Raw genomic sequence first — 26,925 nt, 5'->3', positions numbered from 1 at the left:
AAATATCTTGGTCAAATGCCAACTTTGTATAAAAAAATGGGAAAAGTTGTCTTTTGCCAAGATATTTCTCTCACCCAGCATGGGTATATGTAAAATGACACCCCAAAACACATTCCCCAACTTCTCCTGAGTACGGAGATACCAGATGTGTGACACTTTTTTGCAGCCTAGGTGGGCAAAGGGGCCCATATTCCAAAGAGCACCTTTCGGATTTCACAGGTCATTTTTTACAGAATTTGATTTCAAACTCCTTACCACACATTTGGGCCCCTAGAATGCCAGGGCAGTATAACTACCCCACAAGTGACCCCATTTTGGAAAGAAGACACCCCAAGGTATTCCGTGAGGGGCATGGCAAGTTCCTAGAATTTTTTATTTTTTGTCACAAGTTAGTGGAAAATGATGATTTTTTTTTTTTTTTTTTTTTCATACAAAGTCTCATATTCCACTAACTTGTGACAAAAAATAAAAACTTCCATGAACTAACTATGCCCATCAGCGAATACCTTGGGGTCTCTTCTTTCCAAAATGGGGTCACTTGTGGGGTAGTTATACTGCCCTGGCATTCTAGGGGCCCAAATGTGTGGTAAGGAGTTTGAAATCAAATTCTGTAAAAAATGACCTGTGAAATCCGAAAGGTGCTCTTTGGAATATGGGCCCCTTTGCCCACCTAGGCTGCAAAAAAGTGTCACACATCTGGTATCTCCGTACTCGGGAGAAGTTGAGGAATGTGTTTTGGGGTGTCTTTTTACATATACCCATGCTGGGTGAGATAAATATCTTGGTCAAATGCCAACTTTGTATAAACAAATGGGAAAAGTTGTCTTTTGCCAAGATATTTCTCTCACCCAGCATGGGTATATGTAAAATGACACCCCAAAACACATTCCCCAACTTCTCCTGAGTACGGAGATACCAGATGTGTGACACTTTTTTGCAGCCTAGGTGGGCAAAGGGGCCCATATTCCAAAGAGCACCTTTCGGATTTCACAGGTCATTTTTTACAGAATTTGATTTCAAACTCCTTACCACGCATTTGGGCCCCTAGAATGCCAGGGCAGTATAACTACCCCACAAGTGACCCCATTTTGGAAAGAAGAGACCCCAAGGTATTCGCTGATGGGCATAGTGAGTTCATGGAAGTTTTTATTTTTTGTCACAAGTTAGTGGAATATGAGACTTTGTATGAAAAAAAAAAAAAAATCAGCATTTTCCACTAACTTGTGACAAAAAATAAAAATTTCTAGGAACTCGCCATGCCCCTCACGGAATACCTTGGGGTGTCTTCTTTCCAAAATGGGGTCACTTGTGGGGTAGTTATACTGCCCTGGCATTTTCCAGGGGCCCTAATGTGTGGTAAGTAGGTAAATGACCTGTGAAATCCTAGAGGTGCTCTTTGCAATATGGGCCCCTTTGCCCACCTAGGCTGCAAAAAAGTGTCACACATGTGGTATCGCCGTATTCAGGAGAAGTTGGGGAATGTGTTTTGGGGTGTCATTTTACATATACCCATGCTGGGTGAGAGAAATATCTTGGCAAAAGACAACTTTTCCCATTTTTTTATACAAAGTTGGCATTTGACCAAGATATTTCTCTCACCCAGCATGGGTATATGTAAAATGACACCCCAAAACACATTCCCCAACTTCTCCTGAGTACGGCGATACCAGATGTGTGACACTTTTTTGCAGCCTAGATGCGCAAAGGTGCCCAAAGTCCTTTTAGGAGGGCATTTTTAGACATTTGGATACCAGACTTCTTCTCACGCTTTGGGGCCCCTAGAATGCCAGGGCAGTATAAATACCCCACATGTGACCCCATTTTGGAAAGAAGACACCAAAAGGTATTCAATGAGGGGCATGGCGAGTTCATAGAAATTTTTTTTTTTTGGCACAAGTTAGCGGAAATTGATATTTTTAATTTTTTTCTCACAAAGTCTCCCGTTCCGCTAACTTGGGACAAAAATTTCAATCTTTCATGGACTCAATATGCCCCTCACGGAATACCTGGGGGTGTCTTCTTTCCGAAATGGGGTCACATGTGGGGTATTTATACTGCCCTGGTATTCTAGGGGCCCTAAAGTGTGAGAAGAAGTCTGGAATATAAATGTCTAAAAAAATTTACGCATTTGGATTCCGTGAGGGGTATGGGGAGTTCATGTGAGATTTAATTTTTTGACACAAGTTAGTGGAATAGGAGACTTTGTAAGAAAAAAAATAATAATTCCGCTAACTTGGGCCAAAAAAATGTCTGAATGGAGCCTTACAGAGGGGTGATCAATGACAGGGGGGGTGATCAATGACAGGGGGGGTGATCAATGACAGGGGGGGTGATCAGGGAGTCTATATGGGGTGATAACCACAGTCATTGATCACGCCCGTGTAAGGCTTCATTCAGACGTCCGTATGCGTTTTGCGGATCCGATCCATCTATCAGTGCATCCGTAAAAATCATGCGGACATCTGAATGGAGCTTTACAGGGGGGTAATCAATGACAGGGGGGTGATCAGGGAGTCTATATGGGGTGATCACCACAGTCATTGATCACGCCCCTGTAAGGCTTCATTCAGACGTCCGGATGCGTTTTGCGGATCCGATCCATCTATCAGTGCATCCGTAAAAATCATGCGGACATCTGAATGGAGCTTTACAGGGGGGTGATCAATGACAGGGGGGTGATCAGGGATTCTATATGGGGTGATAACCACAGTCATTGATCATGCCCCTGTAAGGTTTCATTCAGACGTCCGGATGCGTTTTGCGGATCCGATCCATCTATCAGTGCATCCGTAAAAATCATGCGGACATCTGAATGGAGCTTTACAGGGGGGTAATCAATGACAGGGGGGTGATCAGGGAGTCTATATGGGGTGATAACCACAGTCATTGATCATGCCCCTGTAAGGCTTCATTCAGACGTCCGGATGCGTTTTGCGGATCCGATCCATCTATCAGTGGATCCGTAAAAATCATGCGGACGTCTTATGGAGCTTTACAGGGGGTTGATCAATGACAGGGGGGTAATCAATGACAGGGGGGTGATCAGGGAGTCTATATGGGGTGATCAGGGGTGATCAGGGGCTAATAAGGGGTTAATAAGTGACGGGGGGGGGGGGGGTGTAGTGTAGTGTAGTGGTGCTTGGTGGGACTTTACTGAGCTACCTGTGTCCTCTGGTGGTCGATCCAAACAAAGGGGACCACCAGAGGACCAGGTAGCAGGTATATTAGACGCTGTTATCAAAACAGCATCTAATATACCTGTTAGGGGTTAAAAAAAACACATCTCCAGCCTGCCAGCGAACAATCGCCGCTGGCAGGCTGGAGATCAACTCTCTTACCTTCCGTTCCTGTGAGCGCGCGCGCCTGTGTGCGCGCGTTCACAGGAAATCTCGCGTCTCGCGAGATGACGCATATATGCGTGACTGTGCGCAGCGCTGCCACCTCCGGAACGCGATCCTGCGTTAGGCGGTCCGGAGGTGGCTAGAGAATGGATTTCATGGCTGTGATGTCACCGCTGCTCTGTAGTGAATGGATCTCATGGCTGTGATGTCACCGCTACTCTCTAGTGAATGCATCTCATGGCTGTGATGTCACCGCTGCTCTCTAGTGAATAGATCTCATGGGTTTGATGTCACCACTGCTTTTTAGTGAATGGAAACCATGGCTGTGATGTCACTGCTGCCCTCTAGTGAATAGATCTCAAGGCTGTGATGTCACCACTGTACTCTAGTGAATGGATCTCATGGCTGTGATGTCACCACTGCTCTTTAGTAAATGGAAAGCATGGCTGTGATGTCACCACTGCTTTTTAGTAAATAAAAATCATGGCTGTGATGTCACCGCTGATCTCTAGTGAATAGATGGCATGACTGTGATGTCACCGCTGCTCTCTGATAAATGGATCTCATGGCTGTGATGTCACCGCTGCTCTCTATTGAATGCATCTCATGACTGTGATGTCACCGCTGCTTTCTAGTGAATGGATCTCATGGGTGTGATGTCACCGCTGCTGTCTGATGAATGGATCTCTTGGCTGTGATGTCACCGCTGCTCTCTAGTGAATGGATCTCATGGCTGTGATGTCACCACTGCTCTCTAGTTAATGGATCTCATGGGTGTGATGTCACCGCTGCTCTCTAGTTAATGAATCTCATGGCTGTGATGTCACTGTTGCTCTCTAGTGAATAGTTTCCATGGCTGTGATGTCATCGCTGCTCTCTAGTGAAAAGATCTCATGGCTGTGATGTCACCACTGCTCTCTAGTGAATGGATCGCATTGCTGTGATGTCACCTCTATTCTCTAGTGAATAGATCCCATAGCTGTGATGTCACCGTTGCTTTCTAGAGAATGGATTTCATGGCTGTGATTTCACCACTGCTTTCTAGTGAATGGATCACATGGCTGTGATGTCACCGTTGCTCTCTAGTGAATGGATCTCATGGCTGTGATGTCACCGCTACTCTCTAGTGAATGGATCTCATGGGTTTGATGTCACCACTGCTTTTTAGTGAATGGAAACCATGGCTGTGATGTCACTGCTGCCCTCTAGTGAATAGATCTCAAGGCTGTGATGTCACCACTGCTCTCTAGTGAATAGATCTCAAGGTTGTGATGTCACCACTGCACTCTAGTGAATGGATCTCATGGCTGTGATGTCACCACTGCTTTTTAGTAAATGAAAAGCATGGCTGTGATGTCACTGCTGATCTCTAGTGATGGATAGGCTGCATCTCATGGCTGTGATGTCACCACTGCTCTCTAGTGAATGGATGGCATGACTGTGGTGTCACCGCTGCTCTCTGATAAATGGATCTCATGGCTGTGATGTCACCGCTGTTCTCTATTGAATGGATCACATGGGTGTGATCTCATGGCTGTGATGTCACCTCAGCTCTCTAGTGAATAGATCCCATGGCTGTGATGTCACCGCCGCTCTCTAGAGAATGGATCTCATGGCTGTGATGTCACCGCTGCTCTCTGATGAATAGATCTCATGGCTGTGATGTTACCCCTGCTCTCTAGTGAATGGATCTTATGGCTGTGATGTCACCACTGCTCCCTAGTGAATAGATCCCATGGCTTTGATGTCACCGCCGCTCTCTGGAGAATGGATCTCATGGCTGTGATGTCACCACTGATCTCTAGTGAATGGATCACATGGCTGTGATGTCACCGCTGCTCTCTAGTGCATGGATCTAATGGCTGTGATGTCACCGCTGCTCTCTGATTAATGGATCTCATGGCTGTGATGTCACCGCTGCTCTCCAGTGAATGGATCTCATGGCTGTGATGTCACCATTGCTCTCTAGTGAATAGATCCCATGGCTGTGATGTCACCGCCGCTCTCTAGTGAATGGATCTCATGGATGTGATGTCACCGCTGCTCTCTAGTGAATGGATCACATGGCTGTGATGTCACCGCTGCTCTCTAGTGAATGGATCTCATGGCTGTGATGTCACCGCTTCTCTCTAGTGAATGGATCTAATGGCTATGTCACCGCTGCTGTCTAGGGAATGGATCTCATGGCTATGATGTCACCGCTGCTCTCCAGTGATTAGATCTTATGGCTGTGATGTCACTACCACTCTCTAGTGAATGGATCTCATGGCTGTGATATGACACCGCTGCTCTTTAGTGAATGGATCACATGGCTGTGATGTCACTGCTGCTCTCTGATGAATGGATCTCATGGCTGTGATGTCACCGCTGCTCCCTAGTGAATGGACCTCATGGGTGTGATGTCACCGCTGCTGTCTAGTGAATGGATCTCATGGCTGTGATGTCACCGCTGCTCTCTAGTGAATGGATCTCATGGCTGTGATGTCACCGCTGCTCTCTACTGAATGGATCTCAAGGCTGTGATGTCACCACTGCTTTTTAATGAATAGAAAGCATGGCTGTGATGTCACTGCTGCTCACTAGTGAATAGAACGCATGGCTGTGATGTCACCACTGCTCTCTAGTGCATGGATCTCATAGGTGTTATGTCACCGTTGCTTTCTAGCGAATGGAAAGCATTTCTGTGATGTCACCTCTGCTCTCTAGTGAATGGATCGCATGGCTGTAATATCACTGCTGCTTTCTAGTGAATGGATCTTATGGCTGTGATGTCACCACTGCTCTCTAGTGAATTGATCGCATGGCTGTGATGTCACCTCTGCTCTCTAGTAAATGGATCTCATAGGTGTGATGTCACAGCTGCTCTCTAGCGAATGGATCTCATGGCTGTGATGTCACCACTGCTTTTTAGTGAATGGAAACCATGGCTGTGATGTCACTGCTGCTCTCTAGTGAATAGATCTCATGGCTGTGATGTCACCGCTGCTCTCTAGTAAATGGATCTCATAGCTGTGTGTGGGAGGCACATACTTACGGCTGTGTACTGTGATTACACATAATGATTAATGTGCGGGTTAATACCCCGTAGGAATATTACAGCATCCTGTAGGGTCACCCCATAATCCTGGAGCCCCAATATCAGCGGCGGCTGCAGGTCATGATCAGACTCAGGGTGACATCTATGAGAATGTCCTGCACCGAGATGATGGTGTAATGCGAGATGCTGCGGTCTATAACATTAACTCGCGAATGACCAGCAGCACCAATCTTCTCCAGGTCACTCTAGATTTGGGCATGGAGCTCGTCTAGGGGGCACTTGCCGGCAGTTTCTAAGACGCCTCTTCATGATGTCTATGAGATACAGGGTCACAGCCGGCAGTGCCGCTTATCTCCTGCCGCATCATGTTACACATTAGTCCTGTAGCAAGTGCCTGAGTATTCTTTCTCAGCAAAACACCAGCCTGGCTTGAGTTTGTGGGGATTTTATCCGCTCTCCAATGTGAAATGTCACTTTGAATTATGGAGTCCTTGCAATGAACAGTAGTAACACTTGTGGCCCGACACAAATAGAAACCCTAACTAACTAACTACAGGCCTGGTCTCAGTCTCTAGGCGCCAGCACTCTAATGAGGTGCGTGCACGATCTTACCGACCCTCTGCTGGTGACTGAACAGAACAAATGTCTCTCCAACAAGAATGCGGTCCCGCAGTGTATGTAACTTTGCTCTCATCAGCGTTCCTGGAGGCAATCCTCCTTCCTCTGGACAGGATCAGGGTCCTGGACATGATCAGCGTCACTTAGCTGCAGCTTTGGTCACTGAGGGATTTTCTGCTCACACAGTTCCTCAGTCTCATCTTCCTCTAAGATGGCTGCTTTCTTTCTTCCAGGCTCTAAAACTCCACCTCTCATGAATATGAAAATATAAGCAGTCTGTAGCTGTGTTTAGGAAACAGCGGCATCTTGTGGCCAAACATCAGAATGTCAGTCCAGATCATTTAATTTATTCTATACAAACAGTGTTCAGACAATGAGAGCTGTTTCCCCATCTTACATGGCTTAGATACATCATTATGTGCACAGCAGAGTAACTGGATTTCATGGCTGTGATGTCACCGCTGCTCTGTAGTGAATGGATCTCATGGCTGTGATGTCACCGCTACTCTCTAGTGAATGCATCTCATGGCTGTGATGTCACCGCTGCTCTCTAGTGAATAGATCTCATGGGTTTGATGTCACCACTGCTTTTTAGTGAATGGAAACCATGGCTGTGATGTCACTGCTGCCCTCTAGTGAATAGATCTCAAGGCTGTGATGTCACCACTGTACTCTAGTGAATGGATCTCATGGCTGTGATGTCACCACTGCTCTTTAGTAAATGGAAAGCATGGCTGTGATGTCACCACTGCTTTTTAGTAAATAAAAATCATGGCTGTGATGTCACCGCTGATCTCTAGTGAATAGATGGCATGACTGTGATGTCACCGCTGCTCTCTGATAAATGGATCTCATGGCTGTGATGTCACCGCTGCTCTCTATTGAATGCATCTCATGACTGTGATGTCACCGCTGCTTTCTAGTGAATGGATCTCATGGGTGTGATGTCACCGCTGCTGTCTGATGAATGGATCTCTTGGCTGTGATGTCACCGCTGCTCTCTAGTGAATGGATCTCATGGCTGTGATGTCACCACTGCTCTCTAGTTAATGGATCTCATGGGTGTGATGTCACCGCTGCTCTCTAGTTAATGAATCTCATGGCTGTGATGTCACTGTTGCTCTCTAGTGAATAGTTTCCATGGCTGTGATGTCACTGTTGCTCTCTAGTGAATAGTTTCCATGGCTGTGATGTCATCGCTGCTCTCTAGTGAAAAGATCTCATGGCTGTGATGTCACCACTGCTCTCTAGTGAATGGATCGCATTGCTGTGATGTCACCTCTATTCTCTAGTGAATAGATCCCATAGCTGTGATGTCACCGTTGCTTTCTAGAGAATGGATTTCATGGCTGTGATTTCACCACTGCTTTCTAGTGAATGGATCACATGGCTGTGATGTCACCGTTGCTCTCTAGTGAATGGATCTCATGGCTGTGATGTCACCGCTACTCTCTAGTGAATGGATCTCATGGGTTTGATGTCACCACTGCTTTTTAGTGAATGGAAACCATGGCTGTGATGTCACTGCTGCCCTCTAGTGAATAGATCTCAAGGCTGTGATGTCACCACTGCTCTCTAGTGAATAGATCTCAAGGTTGTGATGTCACCACTGCACTCTAGTGAATGGATCTCATGGCTGTGATGTCACCACTGCTTTTTAGTAAATGAAAAGCATGGCTGTGATGTCACTGCTGATCTCTAGTGATGGATAGGCTGCATCTCATGGCTGTGATGTCACCACTGCTCTCTAGTGAATGGATGGCATGACTGTGGTGTCACCGCTGCTCTCTGATAAATGGATCTCATGGCTGTGATGTCACCGCTGTTCTCTATTGAATGGATCACATGGGTGTGATCTCATGGCTGTGATGTCACCTCAGCTCTCTAGTGAATAGATCCCATGGCTGTGATGTCACCGCCGCTCTCTAGAGAATGGATCTCATGGCTGTGATGTCACCGCTGCTCTCTGATGAATAGATCTCATGGCTGTGATGTTACCCCTGCTCTCTAGTGAATGGATCTTATGGCTGTGATGTCACCACTGCTCCCTAGTGAATAGATCCCATGGCTTTGATGTCACCGCCGCTCTCTGGAGAATGGATCTCATGGCTGTGATGTCACCACTGATCTCTAGTGAATGGATCACATGGCTGTGATGTCACCGCTGCTCTCTAGTGCATGGATCTAATGGCTGTGATGTCACCGCTGCTCTCTGATTAATGGATCTCATGGCTGTGATGTCACCGCTGCTCTCCAGTGAATGGATCTCATGGCTGTGATGTCACCATTGCTCTCTAGTGAATAGATCCCATGGCTGTGATGTCACCGCCGCTCTCTAGTGAATGGATCTCATGGATGTGATGTCACCGCTGCTCTCTAGTGAATGGATCACATGGCTGTGATGTCACCGCTGCTCTCTAGTGAATGGATCTCATGGCTGTGATGTCACCGCTTCTCTCTAGTGAATGGATCTAATGGCTATGTCACCGCTGCTGTCTAGGGAATGGATCTCATGGCTATGATGTCACCGCTGCTCTCCAGTGATTAGATCTTATGGCTGTGATGTCACTACCACTCTCTAGTGAATGGATCTCATGGCTGTGATATGACACCGCTGCTCTTTAGTGAATGGATCACATGGCTGTGATGTCACTGCTGCTCTCTGATGAATGGATCTCATGGCTGTGATGTCACCGCTGCTCCCTAGTGAATGGACCTCATGGGTGTGATGTCACCGCTGCTGTCTAGTGAATGGATCTCATGGCTGTGATGTCACCGCTGCTCTCTAGTGAATGGATCTCATGGCTGTGATGTCACCGCTGCTCTCTACTGAATGGATCTCAAGGCTGTGATGTCACCACTGCTTTTTAATGAATAGAAAGCATGGCTGTGATGTCACTGCTGCTCACTAGTGAATAGAACGCATGGCTGTGATGTCACCACTGCTCTCTAGTGCATGGATCTCATAGGTGTTATGTCACCGTTGCTTTCTAGCGAATGGAAAGCATTTCTGTGATGTCACCTCTGCTCTCTAGTGAATGGATCGCATGGCTGTAATATCACTGCTGCTTTCTAGTGAATGGATCTTATGGCTGTGATGTCACCACTGCTCTCTAGTGAATTGATCGCATGGCTGTGATGTCACCTCTGCTCTCTAGTAAATGGATCTCATAGGTGTGATGTCACAGCTGCTCTCTAGCGAATGGATCTCATGGCTGTGATGTCACCACTGCTTTTTAGTGAATGGAAACCATGGCTGTGATGTCACTGCTGCTCTCTAGTGAATAGATCTCATGGCTGTGATGTCACCGCTGCTCTCTAGTAAATGGATCTCATAGCTGTGTGTGGGAGGCACATACTTACGGCTGTGTACTGTGATTACACATAATGATTAATGTGCGGGTTAATACCCCGTAGGAATATTACAGCATCCTGTAGGGTCACCCCATAATCCTGGAGCCCCAATATCAGCGGCGGCTGCAGGTCATGATCAGACTCAGGGTGACATCTATGAGAATGTCCTGCACCGAGATGATGGTGTAATGCGAGATGCTGCGGTCTATAACATTAACTCGCGAATGACCAGCAGCACCAATCTTCTCCAGGTCACTCTAGATTTGGGCATGGAGCTCGTCTAGGGGGCACTTGCCGGCAGTTTCTAAGACGCCTCTTCATGATGTCTATGAGATACAGGGTCACAGCCGGCAGTGCCGCTTATCTCCTGCCGCATCATGTTACACATTAGTCCTGTAGCAAGTGCCTGAGTATTCTTTCTCAGCAAAACACCAGCCTGGCTTGAGTTTGTGGGGATTTTATCCGCTCTCCAATGTGAAATGTCACTTTGAATTATGGAGTCCTTGCAATGAACAGTAGTAACACTTGTGGCCCGACACAAATAGAAACCCTAACTAACTAACTACAGGCCTGGTCTCAGTCTCTAGGCGCCAGCACTCTAATGAGGTGCGTGCACGATCTTACCGACCCTCTGCTGGTGACTGAACAGAACAAATGTCTCTCCAACAAGAATGCGGTCCCGCAGTGTATGTAACTTTGCTCTCATCAGCGTTCCTGGAGGCAATCCTCCTTCCTCTGGACAGGATCAGGGTCCTGGACATGATCAGCGTCACTTAGCTGCAGCTTTGGTCACTGAGGGATTTTCTGCTCACACAGTTCCTCAGTCTCATCTTCCTCTAAGATGGCTGCTTTCTTTCTTCCAGGCTCTAAAACTCCACCTCTCATGAATATGAAAATATAAGCAGTCTGTAGCTGTGTTTAGGAAACAGCGGCATCTTGTGGCCAAACATCAGAATGTCAGTCCAGATCATTTAATTTATTCTATACAAACAGTGTTCAGACAATGAGAGCTGTTTCCCCATCTTACATGGCTTAGATACATCATTATGTGCACAGCAGAGTAACTCCTGACAGTCTTCAAATCCACAGAGATGGAGTGTGGCCCGATGATGTCATAAGGAAGTTTGCTTCTTATAAAAAACTTTAAGAAATTAAGAGATTAAAATACAAAGATTTCACCGCTGATCTGTAGTGAATGGATAGTCGACATTCCCAGTGATGTCACCGCTGATCTCTAGTGAATGGATAGGCGGCATTCCCAGTGATGTCACCGCTGATCTGTAGTGAATGGATAGTCGACATTCCCAGTGATGTCACCGCTGATCTCTAGTGAATGTATAGTCTGCATTCTCAGTGATGTCACCGCTGATCTCTAGTGATGGATAGGCGGCATTCTCAGTGATGTCACCGCTGATCTCTAGTGATGGACAGGCTGCATTCTCAGTGATGTCACTGCTGATCTGTAGTGAATGGATAGGCTGCATTCTCAGTGATGTCACCGCTGATCTGTAGTGAATGGATAGGCTGCATTCTCAGTGATGTCACCGCTGATCTGTAGTGAATGTATAGTCTGCATTCTCAGTGATGTCACTGCTGATCTCTAGTGAATGGATAGGCGGCATTCTTGTCACCGCTGATCTCTAGTGAATGGATAGTCTGCATTCTCAGTGATGTCACCGCTGATCTCTAATGAATGGATAGGCGGCATTCTTGTCACCGCTGATCTGTAGTGAATGGATAGTCGACATTCCCAGTGATGTCACTGCTGATCTTTAGTGAATGTATAGTCTGCATTCTCAGTGATGTCACTGCTGATCTCTAGTGAATGGATAGGCGGCATTCTTGTCACCGCTGATCTCTAGTGAATGGATAGTCTGCATTCTCAGTGATGTCACCGCTGATCTCTAGTGAATGGATAGGCGGCATTCTTGTCACCGCTGATCTCTAGTGAATGGATCGGTGGCATTCCCAATGATGTCACTGCTGATCTCAGAGGAGTCCGGAGTAGGGGGACAGAGGGGTTTGGTGCCCAGCTGATTTTGGGGTTGTAGCTGCTGACTGATGGTCTGGGTCAGGCCTAGTTCACACAGTGATTTCCATCAGAGATGCTCAGCCAAAACCAGCAGTGGAGCCTCTGCAGACATCGGGATGATGGGAGGATCTGCTCCTGTTTGGGGCCACTCCGGTTTTGACTCACAATAGCTGATGGAAAACACTGATGTGTGAAAGCCGCCTTAGGACAGGTTCACACTGAGCTTGAGTTGGTTTTGAGGCAGGATTTCCTGCCAATGCATCTTTAGATGTGGACTTGAGGTCGGACGTGGACTTCTTCTGGATCCACTTCTGGCTTTGGCTGAATTTTAACCTGCAGGAAAATCTGGCTAAAACTTAGAAAATGCAGCGTGTGAACCTGCCCTTACTGCCCAGCGCCGCCTCTCTAGACTGAACGCACCGGTGACTCCTCAGGGCTTGAGCTCTCAGCAGTCCAGTGTAGACCTCTGCTTGCTGTGAGTGAACGAGAACAATGCTGTTTACATTCTGCAGCACTAATGGATCTCAGGCTGATAACTTCATCCGGATACCCTGGAACAGTGTGACACTGAGGGCTTTAATTCACTGACAGCCAGCAGAGTTGGTTAAACCAGTGAGAAATGTACACTCATTAGAATCCATCATCTTTTCATTGATCCATCACGGGCAGGCTCGGGCCTTCTGCAGAGCCTCTGGAGATGCAGATGGAGCAGAACGTTTCCTCCTCTTAATCCCGGGCATCCGCTGCTGGCTGAGCCCTCGGAGCGTCCGCCCGCCTCATCTCTGTGCCAAAGCTGACAGATCCCTGGCCGACAACACAGGACGGACACGTTCTGCCCGGCCGCATCCTCCGATCTGCGGAGCTCAGATGGGCGAGTGGTGGGAAATTGTGTACGGGACGTCCTAGAGATGCATCACATGGAGGACACAAGTGACCCCAGATCCCCCTGCAGAAGCACCAGGCTCCTGGGTCTTGTCCCAGTACTGGCCAGATATGACCTTCCTGGTGGTGAAAAGGTTAAGCATCCCCCATCAATGTATGAAAGCTCCTCCTGTCCTGGTTTTTGGCGAGTTTTCCCCAGGTATCAGCGAGCGCTCAGGACGTGGCGGGACGTGTCTATGCAGAGGTTCTCCGGCCCAGCCTCCCCCGAGAGCAGAAACCCCCATAAATAGGAATAATCTCATTATCATCACTTCTTCACAGTTAGCAAGATCTCTGCTTGCTGTTCTTGTACAGGAACCTTCAGGGTTCACATCCAGTGAGTAGAACCAGTCCCGGACACTCAGAGGCACAGCTCGTTACATGGAGGTGCTCTAAGCCCTGCCCTGTAAGGGCGAATTCACACGTCCGTGGAACACGGTCCGTGTGATACCTGGATTTCTTCTGAGTGCAGGAGCGCACGGCGTCATTGGTTGCTATCATGCCGTGCGCTTACTGCTGCTGCCGCAGTACAGTGTATAGATCACACCAGTGCATTACTGTACTGCGGCGGCAGCAGGAAATGCACGGCGTCATAGCAACCAATGACGCCGTGCGCTCCTGCACTCAGAAGAAATCCAGGCCGGTATCACACGGACAGAGTTCCACGGACGTGTGAACCCAGCCTAAGGGTGCGTTCACACGTCCGCAAAATGGGTCCGCATCCGTTCCGCAATTTTGCAGAATGGGTGCGGACCCATTCATTCTCTATGGGGATGGAATGGATGCGGACAGCACACAGTGTGCTGTCCGCATTTGCGGTGCGCGGCCCCGATCTTTGGGTTCGCAGCTCCGCAAAAAGATAGAGCATGTCCTATTCTTGTCTGCAGCTTGCGGACAAGAATAGGCATTTCTATGGGGGTGCTGGGCGGGTGTGTTGCGGGTCCGCAACACAGCACGGACGTGTGAATGCAGCCTTAGGGTGCCCAAGAGCGCGTCCATGCGGAGGAGAGATGTAGTCTGTATGTGGCATAGAAAACACCTAATCAACACTCGGCAGCGGGAAGTTCTCTTCAGGGTGTGCAAACTTTTGGCCGGGTAAACACTTTGCTTTTGTGCTGCTTTTCAAATACACAGACTGTGGTCAGTTTTACATCAGTGGGTAAGAGCGCACACCTCCTTACAGGTGAAACACATTGCATCAGTGCCTAAGAGCGCACACCTCACAGGTGAAACACGTTGCATCAGTGGGTAAGAGCGCACACCTCACAGGTGAAACACATTGCATCAGTGGGTAAGAGCGCACACCCCCTTACAGGTGAAACACGTTGCATCAGTGCCTAAGAGCGCACACCTCACAGGTGAAACACGTTGCATCAGTGGGTAAGAGCGCACACCTCACAGGTGAAACACGTTGCATCAGTGGGTAAGAGCGCACACCTCACAGGTGAAACACGTTGCATCAGTGGGTAAGAGCGCACACCTCACAGGTGAAACACGTTGCATCAGTGGGTAAGAGCGCACACCTCCTTACAGGTGAAACACATTGCATCAGTGGGTAAGATCGCACACCTCACAGGTGAAACACGTTGCATCAGTGGGTAAGAGCGCACTCCTCACAGGTGAAACACATTGCATCAGTGGGTAAGATCGCACACCTCACAGGTGAAACACGTTGCATCAGTGGGTAAGAGCGCACTCCTCACAGGTGAAACACGTTGCATCAGTGGGTAAGAGCGCACACCTCACAGGTGAAACACATTGCATCAGTGGGTAAGAGCGCACACCTCACAGGTGAAACACGTTGCATCAGTGGGTAAGAGCGCACACCTCACAGGTGAAACACGTTGCATCAGTGGGTAAGAGCGCACACCTCACAGGTGAAACACGTTGCATCAGTGGGTAAGAGCGCACACCTCACAGGTGAAACACGTTGCATCAGTGGGTAAGAGCGCACACCTCACAGGTGAAACACGTTGCATCAGTGGGTAAGAGCGCACACCTCCTTACAGGTGAAACACATTGCATCAGTGGGTAAGAGCGCACACCTCACAGGTGAAACACATTGCATCAGTGGGTAAGAGCGCACACCTCACAGGTGAAACACGTTGCATCAGTGGGTAAGAGCGCACACCTCCTTACAGGTGAAACACATTGCATCAGTGGGTAAGAGCGCACACCTCACAGGTGAAACACGTTGCATCAGTGGGTAAGAGCGCACACCTCCTTACAGGTGAAGCACGTTGCATCAGTGGGTGAGAGCGCACACCTCCTTACAGGTGAAGCACGTTGCATCAGTGGGTAAGAGCGCACACCTCCTTACAGGTGAAACACATTGCATCAGTGGGTAAGAGCGCACACCTCCTTACAGGTGAAACACATTGCATCAGTGGGTAAGAGCGCACACCTCCTTACAGGTGAAGCACGTTGCATCAGTGGGTAAGAGCGCACACCTCACAGGTGAAACACGTTGCATCAGTGGGTAAGAGCGCACACCTTACAGGTGAAGCACGTTGCATCAGTGGGTAAGAGCACACACCTCCTTACAGGTGAAGCACGTTGCATCAGTGGGTAAGAGCGCACACCTCCTTACAGGTGAAGCACGTTGCATCAGTGGGTAAGAGCGCACACGTTTTGATGCATTACAAAAAAGCGATGTGTAAGCCCAGCCTTAGAAGCCGCTCCGGCGGACCGGTACATGTACTGACACCGGTACTGGCTCACTCTGCAGCCATATTTCACCGCACGTTGTCTCACCTTAGGCCACACCCCCTCTTCGAGCTGGAAAACCCAAACAGGCCGGCCAGGCGCCGAATGTGGTCTGACGTTAGTACATTCTCCCCACTGCCGCTCTGTGCTGACAGCTCCTGTGCAGTCCTATGTGTCTCCATGGTAACCTACTACAAACAAGCCCTGCGTGGTCCGCTCCGCTCGCCCGGCCTCCCTGTAGGTCCCTCATGGACCATATTTGCAGCCCGGCACGCACACATCCAGGTCTCTCAGATCCGTGTGCCCGATCCGCAGAACTCCCCCCCCAGGGAGCCATACATCAGGTGATGGTCACATGACCAGGATCGGCTTTGTCTGTAACCAGAGACACATTGGCCTGCACAGGAGCTGAAGACACAAAACGGGGGCTTTTAATTAAAGTTGCTTCATTTCTTTTCTCTATATGCACTGGAGCAATACAAACTGAGTGCAAAAGTATTCACACCCTACACAATAACCACTGACATCGTTAGGCCGTGATGTACCACTCGTAAAGGGGTCTCCAGTCAGACCCCCATCTGCCTGTAGTTTTCTATCTGGTACCACTATGACAAGACCCTGTGTATTCCCATTTCCTTCTTCGTAGCATGTGTCTGATCCTGAGGGCCCCTCACTGTGGCCCCCAGCTTCAGGAAAGAGGCACACGGCGGGGTATGTACAATGTCTTTAATCTCCTGCTTGTTGTGTTGCTCATGCCGCTAAAACCCCAGAAAAGTGTAATTAAAGGAGGAGGTGGGAGCCCCTGGGGTGTGGGGCGGGACAGCTTCACCCATCACTGGCTTTGCCATGAAGACCCGTCCTTAGTTTTGGAGCGCCGCGGCGTGCTCTACTCCATGGCCGCCAGGATAGAGGTAAGCTTTGGCAATGGTGCAGGATAAAAACCAGTCAGTGCAAGTCTGCCGCAAAGTGCAGCCGAAATGTCTTTTCCTGAAACAATCTCCGGACCCCCGCCCCCCCCCCCCCCCCCCCATAAAAGCCCCAACCCTGGAGTTTTGGCCCCGTAGTAACCCCTGCAGTAGCAGCCTTGTAAGCAGCGCAGTTTGGTCGGTGATCGCCTCCATCCAACGTGCTGTTCTGTCGCTGGAGGCAACAGAGAAAAAAAGAAATGAAGGGAAATGGAATAGTGCCCGGGACGAGGCCCAGTCCTGTCGAGAGAGGGGGTCTTCCCAAAAAGCCCCCCAGATCCCCAGTCTGAATTATGTGGTCCCAGGATATTGGTCCTATCGCGCCACGTGGCTCCCGGGCAGCGTGCTATTGGCCGTGCGGATGACCGGTAAGGGGTGCGCCTCCGTGTTGAACACCCAGTTGTCTAATGGTAGAAGGTCGTCACTGGAGAAGAGCAGATACAGGTACCTGGGGGGAGGAGAGGGTTAATAGGGTGGGGTGTGAATCCTAAATCTTCAGGGAAATAAAGGCCTCACCAGTGGACCCAGATACCCCGCCCACTCTGGAAGGAACCGCCCCCCCCCCCTCCAAAATAAGCCAATAACTGTGGAGACCCTCAGCCATAGCTGCAATGGCAGTGCAGCGCCCCCATAGGGGAACTGAAGGATTACAGTGTCCATTCATATCAATGGCAGGCAGAGTCCTCCAGAGACAGAGGAAGATTGCTAGACCTCCCCTGCCCCTCCCTCATTAGGCACCATTTTCAGCATCTCTGCTTGTCAATGAATGGAAACAACACAGAGCTGAACTTTTCAGCATACCCTCTGCTGCAAGAAGTATTAGATCAGGTCCCGTTCACTGACTGCCTACAGAGATCTTGAAAACAGTGAGCAATTGATCCACAGAACATATCAGAAATCTGCACAATGCTCCCCGCAGGACGATGGTCTACTCACTTCAGGGTCTCAGCGAGGAAGAAGCTCTGCTGGACGTCGTCGTACGCGGGGGCGGAGGAGTACACGTCCTTCAGACCAGAGAAGCCACCGCTCACCCTGCAGTACTTATCAATGGCCTGTAGAGGGAGACAGAGCGAGTCAGCGCGGCGGGGAGACAGAGCGAGTCAGCGCGGCGGGGAGACAGAGCGAGTCAGCGCGGCGGGGAGACAGAGCGAGTCAGCGCGGCGGGGAGACAGAGCGAGTCAGCGCGGCGGGGAGACAGAGCGAGTCAGCGCGGCGGGGAGACAGAGCGAGTCAGCGCGGCGGGGAGACAGAGCGAGTCAGCGCGGCGGGGAGACAGAGCGAGTCAGCGCGGCGGGGAGACAGAGCGAGTCAGCGCGGCGGGGAGACAGAGCGAGTCAGCGCGGCGGGGAGACAGAGCGAGTCAGCGCGGCGGGGAGACAGAGCGAGTCAGCGCGGCGGGGAGACAGAGCGAGTCAGCGCGGCGGGGAGACAGAGCGAGTCAGCGCGGCGGGGAGACAGAGCGAGTCAGCGCGGCGGGGAGACAGAGCGAGTCAGCGCGGCGGGGAGACAGAGCGAGTCAGCGCGGCGGGGAGACAGAGCGAGTCAGCGCGGCGGGGAGACAGAGCGAGTCAGCGCGGCGGGGAGACAGAGCGAGTCAGCGCGGCGGGGAGACAGAGCGAGTCAGCGCGGCGGGGAGACAGAGCGAGTCAGCGCGGCGGGGAGACAGAGCGAGTCAGCGCGGCGGGGAGACAGAGCGAGTCAGCGCGGCGGGGAGACAGAGCGAGTCAGCGCGGCGGGGAGACAGAGCGAGTCAGCGCGGCGGGGAGACAGAGCGAGTCAGCGCGGCGGGGAGACAGAGCGAGTCAGCGCGGCGGGGAGACAGAGCGAGTCAGCGCGGCGGGGAGACAGAGCGAGTCAGCGCGGCGGGGAGACAGAGCGAGTCAGCGCGGCGGGGAGACAGAGCGAGTCAGCGCGGCGGGGAGACAGAGCGAGTCAGCGCGGCGGGGAGACAGAGCGAGTCAGCGCGGCGGGGAGACAGAGCGAGTCAGCGCGGCGGGGAGACAGAGCGAGTCAGCGCGGCGGGGAGACAGAGCGAGTCAGCGCGGCGGGGAGACAGAGCGAGTCAGCGCGGCGGGGAGACAGAGCGAGTCAGCGCGGCGGGGAGACAGAGCGAGTCAGCGCGGCGGGGAGACAGAGCGAGTCAGCGCGGCGGGGAGACAGAGCGAGTCAGCGCGGCGGGGAGACAGAGCGAGTCAGCGCGGCGGGGAGACAGAGCGAGTCAGCGCGGCGGGGAGACAGAGCGAGTCAGCGCGGCGGGGAGACAGAGCGAGTCAGCGCGGCGGGGAGACAGAGCGAGTCAGCGCGGCGGGGAGACAGAGCGAGTCAGCGCGGCGGGGAGACAGAGCGAGTCAGCGCGGCGGGGAGACAGAGCGAGTCAGCGCGGCGGGGAGACAGAGCGAGTCAGCGCGGCGGGGAGACAGAGCGAGTCAGCGCGGCGGGGAGACAGAGCGAGTCAGCGCGGCGGGGAGACAGAGCGAGTCAGCGCGGCGGGGAGACAGAGCGAGTCAGCGCGGCGGGGAGACAGAGCGAGTCAGCGCGGCGGGGAGACAGAGCGAGTCAGCGCGGCGGGGAGACAGAGCGAGTCAGCGCGGCGGGGAGACAGAGCGAGTCAGCGCGGCGGGGAGACAGAGCGAGTCAGCGCGGCGGGGAGACAGAGCGAGTCAGCGCGGCGGGGAGACAGAGCGAGTCAGCGCGGCGGGGAGACAGAGCGAGTCAGCGCGGCGGGGAGACAGAGCGAGTCAGCGCGGCGGGGAGACAGAGCGAGTCAGCGCGGCGGGGAGACAGAGCGAGTCAGCGCGGCGGGGAGACAGAGCGAGTCAGCGCGGCGGGGAGACAGAGCGAGTCAGCGCGGCGGGGAGACAGAGCGAGTCAGCGCGGCGGGGAGACAGAGCGAGTCAGCGCGGCGGGGAGACAGAGCGAGTCAGCGCGGCGGGGAGACAGAGCGAGTCAGCGCGGCGGGGAGACAGAGCGAGTCAGCGCGGCGGGGAGACAGAGCGAGTCAGCGCGGCGGGGAGACAGAGCGAGTCAGCGCGGCGGGGAGACAGAGCGAGTCAGCGCGGCGGGGAGACAGAGCGAGTCAGCGCGGCGGGGAGACAGAGCGAGTCAGCGCGGCGGGGAGACAGAGCGAGTCAGCGCGGCGGGGAGACAGAGCGAGTCAGCGCGGCGGGGAGACAGAGCGAGTCAGCGCGGCGGGGAGACAGAGCGAGTCAGCGCGGCGGGGAGACAGAGCGAGTCAGCGCGGCGGGGAGACAGAGCGAGTCAGCGCGGCGGGGAGACAGAGCGAGTCAGCGCGGCGGGGAGACAGAGCGAGTCAGCGCGGCGGGGAGACAGAGCGAGTCAGCGCGGCGGGGAGACAGAGCGAGTCAGCGCGGCGGGGAGACAGAGCGAGTCAGCGCGGCGGGGAGACAGAGCGAGTCAGCGCGGCGGGGAGACAGAGCGAGTCAGCGCGGCGGGGAGACAGAGCGAGTCAGCGCGGCGGGGAGACAGAGCGAGTCAGCGCGGCGGGGAGACAGAGCGAGTCAGCGCGGCGGGGAGACAGAGCGAGTCAGCGCGGCGGGGAGACAGAGCGAGTCAGCGCGGCGGGGAGACAGAGCGAGTCAGCGCGGCGGGGAGACAGAGCGAGTCAGCGCGGCGGGGAGACAGAGCGAGTCAGCGCGGCGGGGAGACAGAGCGAGTCAGCGCGGCGGGGAGACAGAGCGAGTCAGCGCGGCGGGGAGACAGAGCGAGTCAGCGCGGCGGGGAGACAGAGCGAGTCAGCGCGGCGGGGAGACAGAGCGAGTCAGCGCGGCGGGGAGACAGAGCGAGTCAGCGCGGCGGGGAGACAGAGCGAGTCAGCGCGGCGGGGAGACAGAGCGCAGAGCGGAGACACGGGGCGCACGGCATAGATGGAGGGGACCCACCTGAGCAGCTTCCCAGCCCCAGTTGCGGTATTTGGGGTCGTGGGTGAAGCGCCACATGTACCAGTACGTCTCGATCACCTCTGGTCTCAGGATGTAGTATTTCTCGTTCTGACGTACGGCTAACGCTTCCGCGCCCCCGTCAAATTTAAACGCTTCAGGACCCAACTTCAGCACTGCCAAAAAAGCAGAAGGAAGCATTGAGGACTCACCCCTCCTCGTCTGGCACTTACATGACCCCTATCCCGGTACCCACCTGTCCGGTCATAGGACTCGTGACACGTGTGAGCAATCTCTGCGCCCAGCTGAAGGTAGTGTCCAGCTTTATCCCCCGGAGATCCATCGGCTCCTAGTGCCAGCATGCCACCCGCAAAACAGGTCAGGTGACCCATTTTCCGTTCCAGGTGCCCGTTCTTCCACTCACCAATGAAGGTGAGGCCCCCGTTGGACTTGCGGATAAGATGCTTCTCGATGGCCTAGAGCAGGGACAATAAGATGTTAGGATTCTTTCACAGGACTACCACTCACATCGGGATAAGCTCACATATTACCCAGGTACCCAAAAGGTAGCGCTACAGTGCAAGGAATACAGGAACCAGTCCACCGATCACCCTCCCCCGCAGGCTGCCCGACACTGGTACTCACTTCTATGGCGTTGTCATACATGTTCCGAGCCTCGATGTCAGTCCGGTCTGACACCAGCCAGGCCTTCAGGAGATACTCGTAAAAACTGTCTCCTAAACCTCCCACCGACGTGTGGTCTGGAGGGACAGGAAGGGTTAATTGCACATGAGTCGTCCTCACGCACCCCCGCAGTCCATGGGTCATCCTCACATCCTCAACCTCTGGGGACACAGGTAGTCCTCACGCACACCTCCTGCACAAGGGTCATCTTTACACATCCCTCCGGGGACACCGGTCGCCCTCACACACCCCTCCTGCACATAGGTCATCCTCAGACACCCCACCGGGACACGGGTCGTCCACACAACTCACACGTCTGGTACACGGATTATTCTCACATACCTCTCCAGTACACAGGTCATCCTCACAACACTCCCAGTACACGGGTCACGTGTTATTCCACCACTTACGTTGCCCCCAACGCCCTGTCCTGGGATTCAGATAATTTGGGTAAAGTCCATTGGGACGATCCATTTTCTGCAGAAGTTTTCTGATGTGCATAACCTGCAAGTCAGAGGAATTCACAGTCAGGGTCTCGGGCGATGGACGGGCGTCTGCTGCCCCGTATTACTACCATACCTACTGGAGGATGTAAGTGGCCGCGGGGTGAGGAGAGCGGATGGAAAGCAATGGAGACCGAAGGCATCAGCAGACCTGAGGGGGCACAGATCCTCCAGACTCCCTCCGGACTCATCTGTGTCACCATACAGGGTGGGAAGGAGACATCTTACCTTATTATAGTACACAGGATTGCCCGTCAGGTAGGTCAAGTGCACAAACTCCAGGTGAAGGGTGCCAAATTCTGCCAGGATGCTACTGCCAGCCGATGCCCAGCCCCAGTTCCTGCCAACGCCACTAGGAGAGGAGGAATACAAGACAATAGGTTCTCCGCTCTGTACGACAAGTGGGCACCAGGGGGCACCACTGAGCCGGGTAATATCCATTCTCTTCCCCGTAATGGAGGATTACAGTAACCACTCACCTCTTGAGGTTCACCATTGCCCAGGGGATGCCCGTCGGGGTGTTAAATGCCGGGAGCAGCTTCTCCGCCAGCAGCACCGCCTTGTTCTTAAATACCTGGAACAAGCACAGAAAGTGAATCCATTATAGAAGCCACATCTGAGGCGGTCAGGGAATACAATAGAGATAGGTGAGGAGATCCCTGCTGGCAGCTGCACGTGAAGGGTTAATTTGCGGAAAATGTGATGATGTCACTCTCCTGAGAGGACGCTGCCCATTTCAGGGAGATACGTAAATAAAGCACTTACCGGGAAGCACGGAGGCGTCTGCTGAGCCGCGAGGTGCTAAAAGCCTCTTAATATCCGCAAATGCTGAAGAACCCCTGAAGATTTAACCCTTCACTTCTCTATCTACAGGGTTACTAAGGAGTTTTGGGGGGGGAAGGGGTTCTGCTGACCCCCATCCCAATTACAGGAAAGGGGCACTGCACCTGCAGGACAGGAGAATACAGTGTATTGCCCCCTGTTATCTGCCATTTCAGGGGAGAGGATGACTGTAGGACAGGAGAATACAGTCTATTGCTCCCTGTTATCAGCCATTTCAGGGGAGAGGATGACTGTAGGACAGGAGAATACAGTCTATTGCTCCCTGTTATCAGCCATTTCAGGGGAGAGGATGACTGTAGGACAGGAGAATACAATCTATTGCCCCCTGTTATCAGCCATTTCAGGGGAGAGGATGACTGTAGGACAGGAGAATACAGTCTATTGCCCCCTGTTATCTGCCATTTCAGGGGAGAGGATGACTGTAGGACAGGAGAATACAGTCTATTGCCCCCTGTTATCAGCCATTTCAGGGTAGAGGATGACTGTAGGACAGGAGAATACAGTGTATTGCCCCCTGTTATCTGCCATTTCAGGGGAGAGGATGACTGTAGGACAGGAGAATACAGTGTATTGCCCCCTGTTATCTGCCATTTCAGAGGAGAGGATGACTGTAGGACAGGAGAATACAGTCTATTGCTCCCTGTTATCAGCCATTTCAGGGGAGAGGATGACTGTAGGACAGGAGAATACAGTCTATTGCCCCCTGTTATCTGCCATTTCAGGGGAGAGGATGACTGTAGGACAGGAGAATACAGTCTATTGCCCCCTGTTATCTGCCATTTCAGGGGAGAGGATGACTGTAGGACAGGAGAATACAGTGTATTGCCCCCTGTTATCTGCCATTTCAGAGGAGAGGATGACTGTAGGACAGGAGAATACAGTCTATTGCTCCCTGTTATCAGCCATTTCAGGGGAGAGGATGAGTGTAGGACAGGAGAATACAGTCTATTGCCCCGTGTTATCTGCCATTTCAGGGGAGAGGATGACTGTAGGACAGGAGAATACAGTCTATTGCCCCCTGTTATCTGCCATTTCAGGGGAGAGGATGACTGTAGGACAGGAGAATACAGTCTATTGCCCCCTGCTATCAGCCATTTCAGGGGAGAGGATGACTGTAGGACAGGAGAATACAATCTATTGCTGCCTGTTTTCAGCCATTTCAGGGGAGAGGATGACTGTAGGACAGGAGCATACAGTCTATTGCCCCCCTGTTATCAGCCATTTCAGGGGAGAGGATGACTGTAGGACAGGAGAATACAGTCTATTGCCCCCTGTTATCAGACATTTCAGGGGAGAGGATGACTGTAGGACAGGAGAATACAATCTATTGCCCCCTGTTATCAGCCATTTCAGGGGAGAGGATGACTGCAGGACAGGAGAATACAATCTATTGCCCCCTGTTATCAGCCATTTCAGGGGAGAGGATGACTGCAGGACAGGAGAATACAATCTATTGCCCCCTGTTATCAGCCATTTCAGGGGAGAGGATGACTGTAGGACAGGAGAATACAGTCTATTGCCCCCTGTTATCAGCCATTTCAGGGGAGAGGATGACTGTAGGAAAGGAGAATACAGTCTATTGCCCCCTGTTATCTGCCATTTCAGGGGAGAGGATGACTGTAGGACAGGAGAATACAGTCTATTGCCCCCTGTTATCAGCCATTTCAGGGGAGAGGATGACTGTAGGACAGGAGAATACAGTCTATTGCCCCCTGTTATCAGTCATTTCAGGGGAGAGGATGACTGTAGGACAGGAGAATACAGTCTATTGCTCCCTGTTATCAGCCATTTCAGGGGAGAGGATGACTGTAGGACAGGAGAATACAGTCTATTGCTCCCTGTTATCAGCCATTTCAGGGGAGAGGATGACTGTAGGACAGGAGAATACAATCTATTGCCCCCTGTTATCAGCCATTTCAGGGGAGAGGATGACTGTAGGACAGGAGAATACAGTCTATTGCCCCCTGTTATCTGCCATTTCAGGGGAGAGGATGACTGTAGGACAGGAGAATACAGTCTATTGCTCCCTGTTATCAGCCATTTCAGGGGAGAGGATGACTGTAGGACAGGAGAATACAGTCTATTGCCCCGTGTTATCTGCCATTTCAGGGGAGAGGATGACTGTAGGACAGGAGAATACAGTCTATTGCCCCCTGTTATCTGCCATTTCAGGGGAGAGGATGACTGTAGGACAGGAGAATACAGTCTATTGCCCCCTGTTATCAGCCATTTCAGGGGAGAGGATGACTGTAGGACAGGAGAATACAGTCTATTGCCCCCTGCTATCAGCCATTTCAGGGGAGAGGATGACTGTAGGACAGGAGAATACAATCTATTGCTGCCTGTTTTCAGCCATTTCAGGGGAGAGGATGACTGTAGGACAGGAGAATACAGTCTATTGCCCCCCTGTTATCAGCCATTTCAGGGGAGAGGATGACTGTAGGACAGGAGAATACAGTCTATTGCCCCCTGTTATCAGACATTTCAGGGGAGAGGATGACTGTAGGACAGGAGAATACAATCTATTGCCCCCTGTTATCAGCCATTTCAGGGGAGAGGATGACTGTAGGACAGGAGAATACAATCTATTGCCCCCTGTTATCAGCCATTTCAGGGGAGAGGATGACTGCAGGACAGGAGAATACAGTCTATTGCCCCCTGTTATCAGCCATTTCAGGGGAGAGGATGACTGTAGGAAAGGAGAATACAGTCTATTGCCCCCTGTTATCTGCCATTTCAGGGGAGAGGATGACTGTAGGACAGGAGAATACAGTCTATTGCCCCCTGTTATCAGCCATTTCAGGGGAGAGGATGACTGTAGGACAGGAGAATACAGTCTATTGCCCCCTGTTATCAGTCATTTCAGGGGAGAGGATGACTGTAGGACAGGAGAATACAGTCTATTGCTCCCTGTTATCAGCCATTTCAGGGGAGAGGATGACTGTAGGACAGGAGAATACAGTCTATTGCTCCCTGTTATCAGCCATTTCAGGGGGGGGGGGGGGGGTGGCTGTAGGACAGGAGAATACAGTATATTGCTCCCTGTTATCAGCCATTTCAGGGGAGAGGATGACTGTAGGACAGGAGAATACAGTCTATTGCTCCCTGTTATCAGCCATTTCAGGGGAGAGGATGACTGTAGGACAGGAGAATACAGTCTATTGCCCCCTGTTATCAGCCATTTCAGGGGAGAGGATGACTGTAGGACAGGAGAATACAGTCTATTGCTCCCTGTTATCAGCCATTTCAGGGGAGAGGATGACTGTAGGACGGGAGAATACAATCTATTGCCCCCTGTTATCAGCCATTTCAGAGGAGAGGATGACTGTAGGACAGGAGAATACAATCTATTGCTCCCTGTTATCAGCCATTTCAGGGGAGAGGATGACTGTAGGACAGGAGAATACAGTCTATTGTCCTCTGTTATCAGCCATTTCAGGGGAGAGGATGACTGTAGGACAGGAGAATACAATCTATTGCTCCCTGTTATCAGCCATTTCAGGGGAGCGGATGACTGTAGGACAGGAGAATACAGTCTATTGCCCAATGTTATCAGCCATTTCAGGGGAGAGGATGACTGTAGGACAGGAGAATACAGTCTATTGCTCCTGTTATCAGCCATTTCAGAGGAGAGGATGACTGTAGGACAGGAGAATACAGTCTATTATCCCCTGTTATCAGCCATTTCAGGGGAGAGGATGACTGTAGGACAGGAGAATACAGTCTATTGCCCCCTGTTATCAGCCATTTCAAGGGAGAGGATGACTGTAGGACAGGAGAATACAGTCTATTGCTCCCTGTTATCAGCCATTTCAGGGGAGAGGATGACTGTAGGACAGGAGAATACAGTCTATTGCCCCCTGTTATCAGCCATTTCAGGGGAGAGGATGACTGTAGGACAGGAGAATACAGTCTATTGCTCCCTGTTATCAGTCATTTCAGGGGAGAGGATGACTGTAGGACAGGAGAATACAGTCTATTGCCCCCTGTTATCAGCCATTTCAGGGGAGAGGATGACTGTAGGA

The 26,925-nt window shown here is 51.8% G+C and overlaps 1 protein-coding gene across 1 annotated transcript in view; it reads right to left on the bottom strand.

The window, feature by feature from the left end:
• Nucleotides 1-16,720: 16,720 nt before the first annotated feature.
• Nucleotides 16,721-26,925, bottom strand: part of MAN1A2 (mannosidase alpha class 1A member 2) — a 52,249-nt gene continuing 42,044 nt past the window's right edge. The window contains exons 6-13 of the mRNA XM_040422787.1: nucleotides 22,537-22,631; nucleotides 22,286-22,409; nucleotides 21,965-22,058; nucleotides 21,516-21,631; nucleotides 21,127-21,346; nucleotides 20,874-21,046; nucleotides 17,911-18,026; nucleotides 16,721-17,422 (exon numbers count right to left, since the gene is read on the bottom strand). Coding sequence (XP_040278721.1) covers nucleotides 17,290-17,422; nucleotides 17,911-18,026; nucleotides 20,874-21,046; nucleotides 21,127-21,346; nucleotides 21,516-21,631; nucleotides 21,965-22,058; nucleotides 22,286-22,409; nucleotides 22,537-22,631 — 1,071 coding nt within the window. The 3' untranslated portion in view covers nucleotides 16,721-17,289. The remainder of the gene's footprint in view (nucleotides 17,423-17,910; nucleotides 18,027-20,873; nucleotides 21,047-21,126; nucleotides 21,347-21,515; nucleotides 21,632-21,964; nucleotides 22,059-22,285; nucleotides 22,410-22,536; nucleotides 22,632-26,925) is intronic.

The sequence above is a fragment of the Bufo bufo genome, chromosome 3, assembly GCF_905171765.1.
Source record: "Bufo bufo chromosome 3, aBufBuf1.1, whole genome shotgun sequence".
Classification (NCBI taxonomy): domain Eukaryota; kingdom Metazoa; phylum Chordata; class Amphibia; order Anura; family Bufonidae; genus Bufo; species Bufo bufo.
The sequence above is the reverse complement of the archived record's forward strand: the minus strand, read 5'-3'. Positions and strand labels throughout refer to the sequence as shown.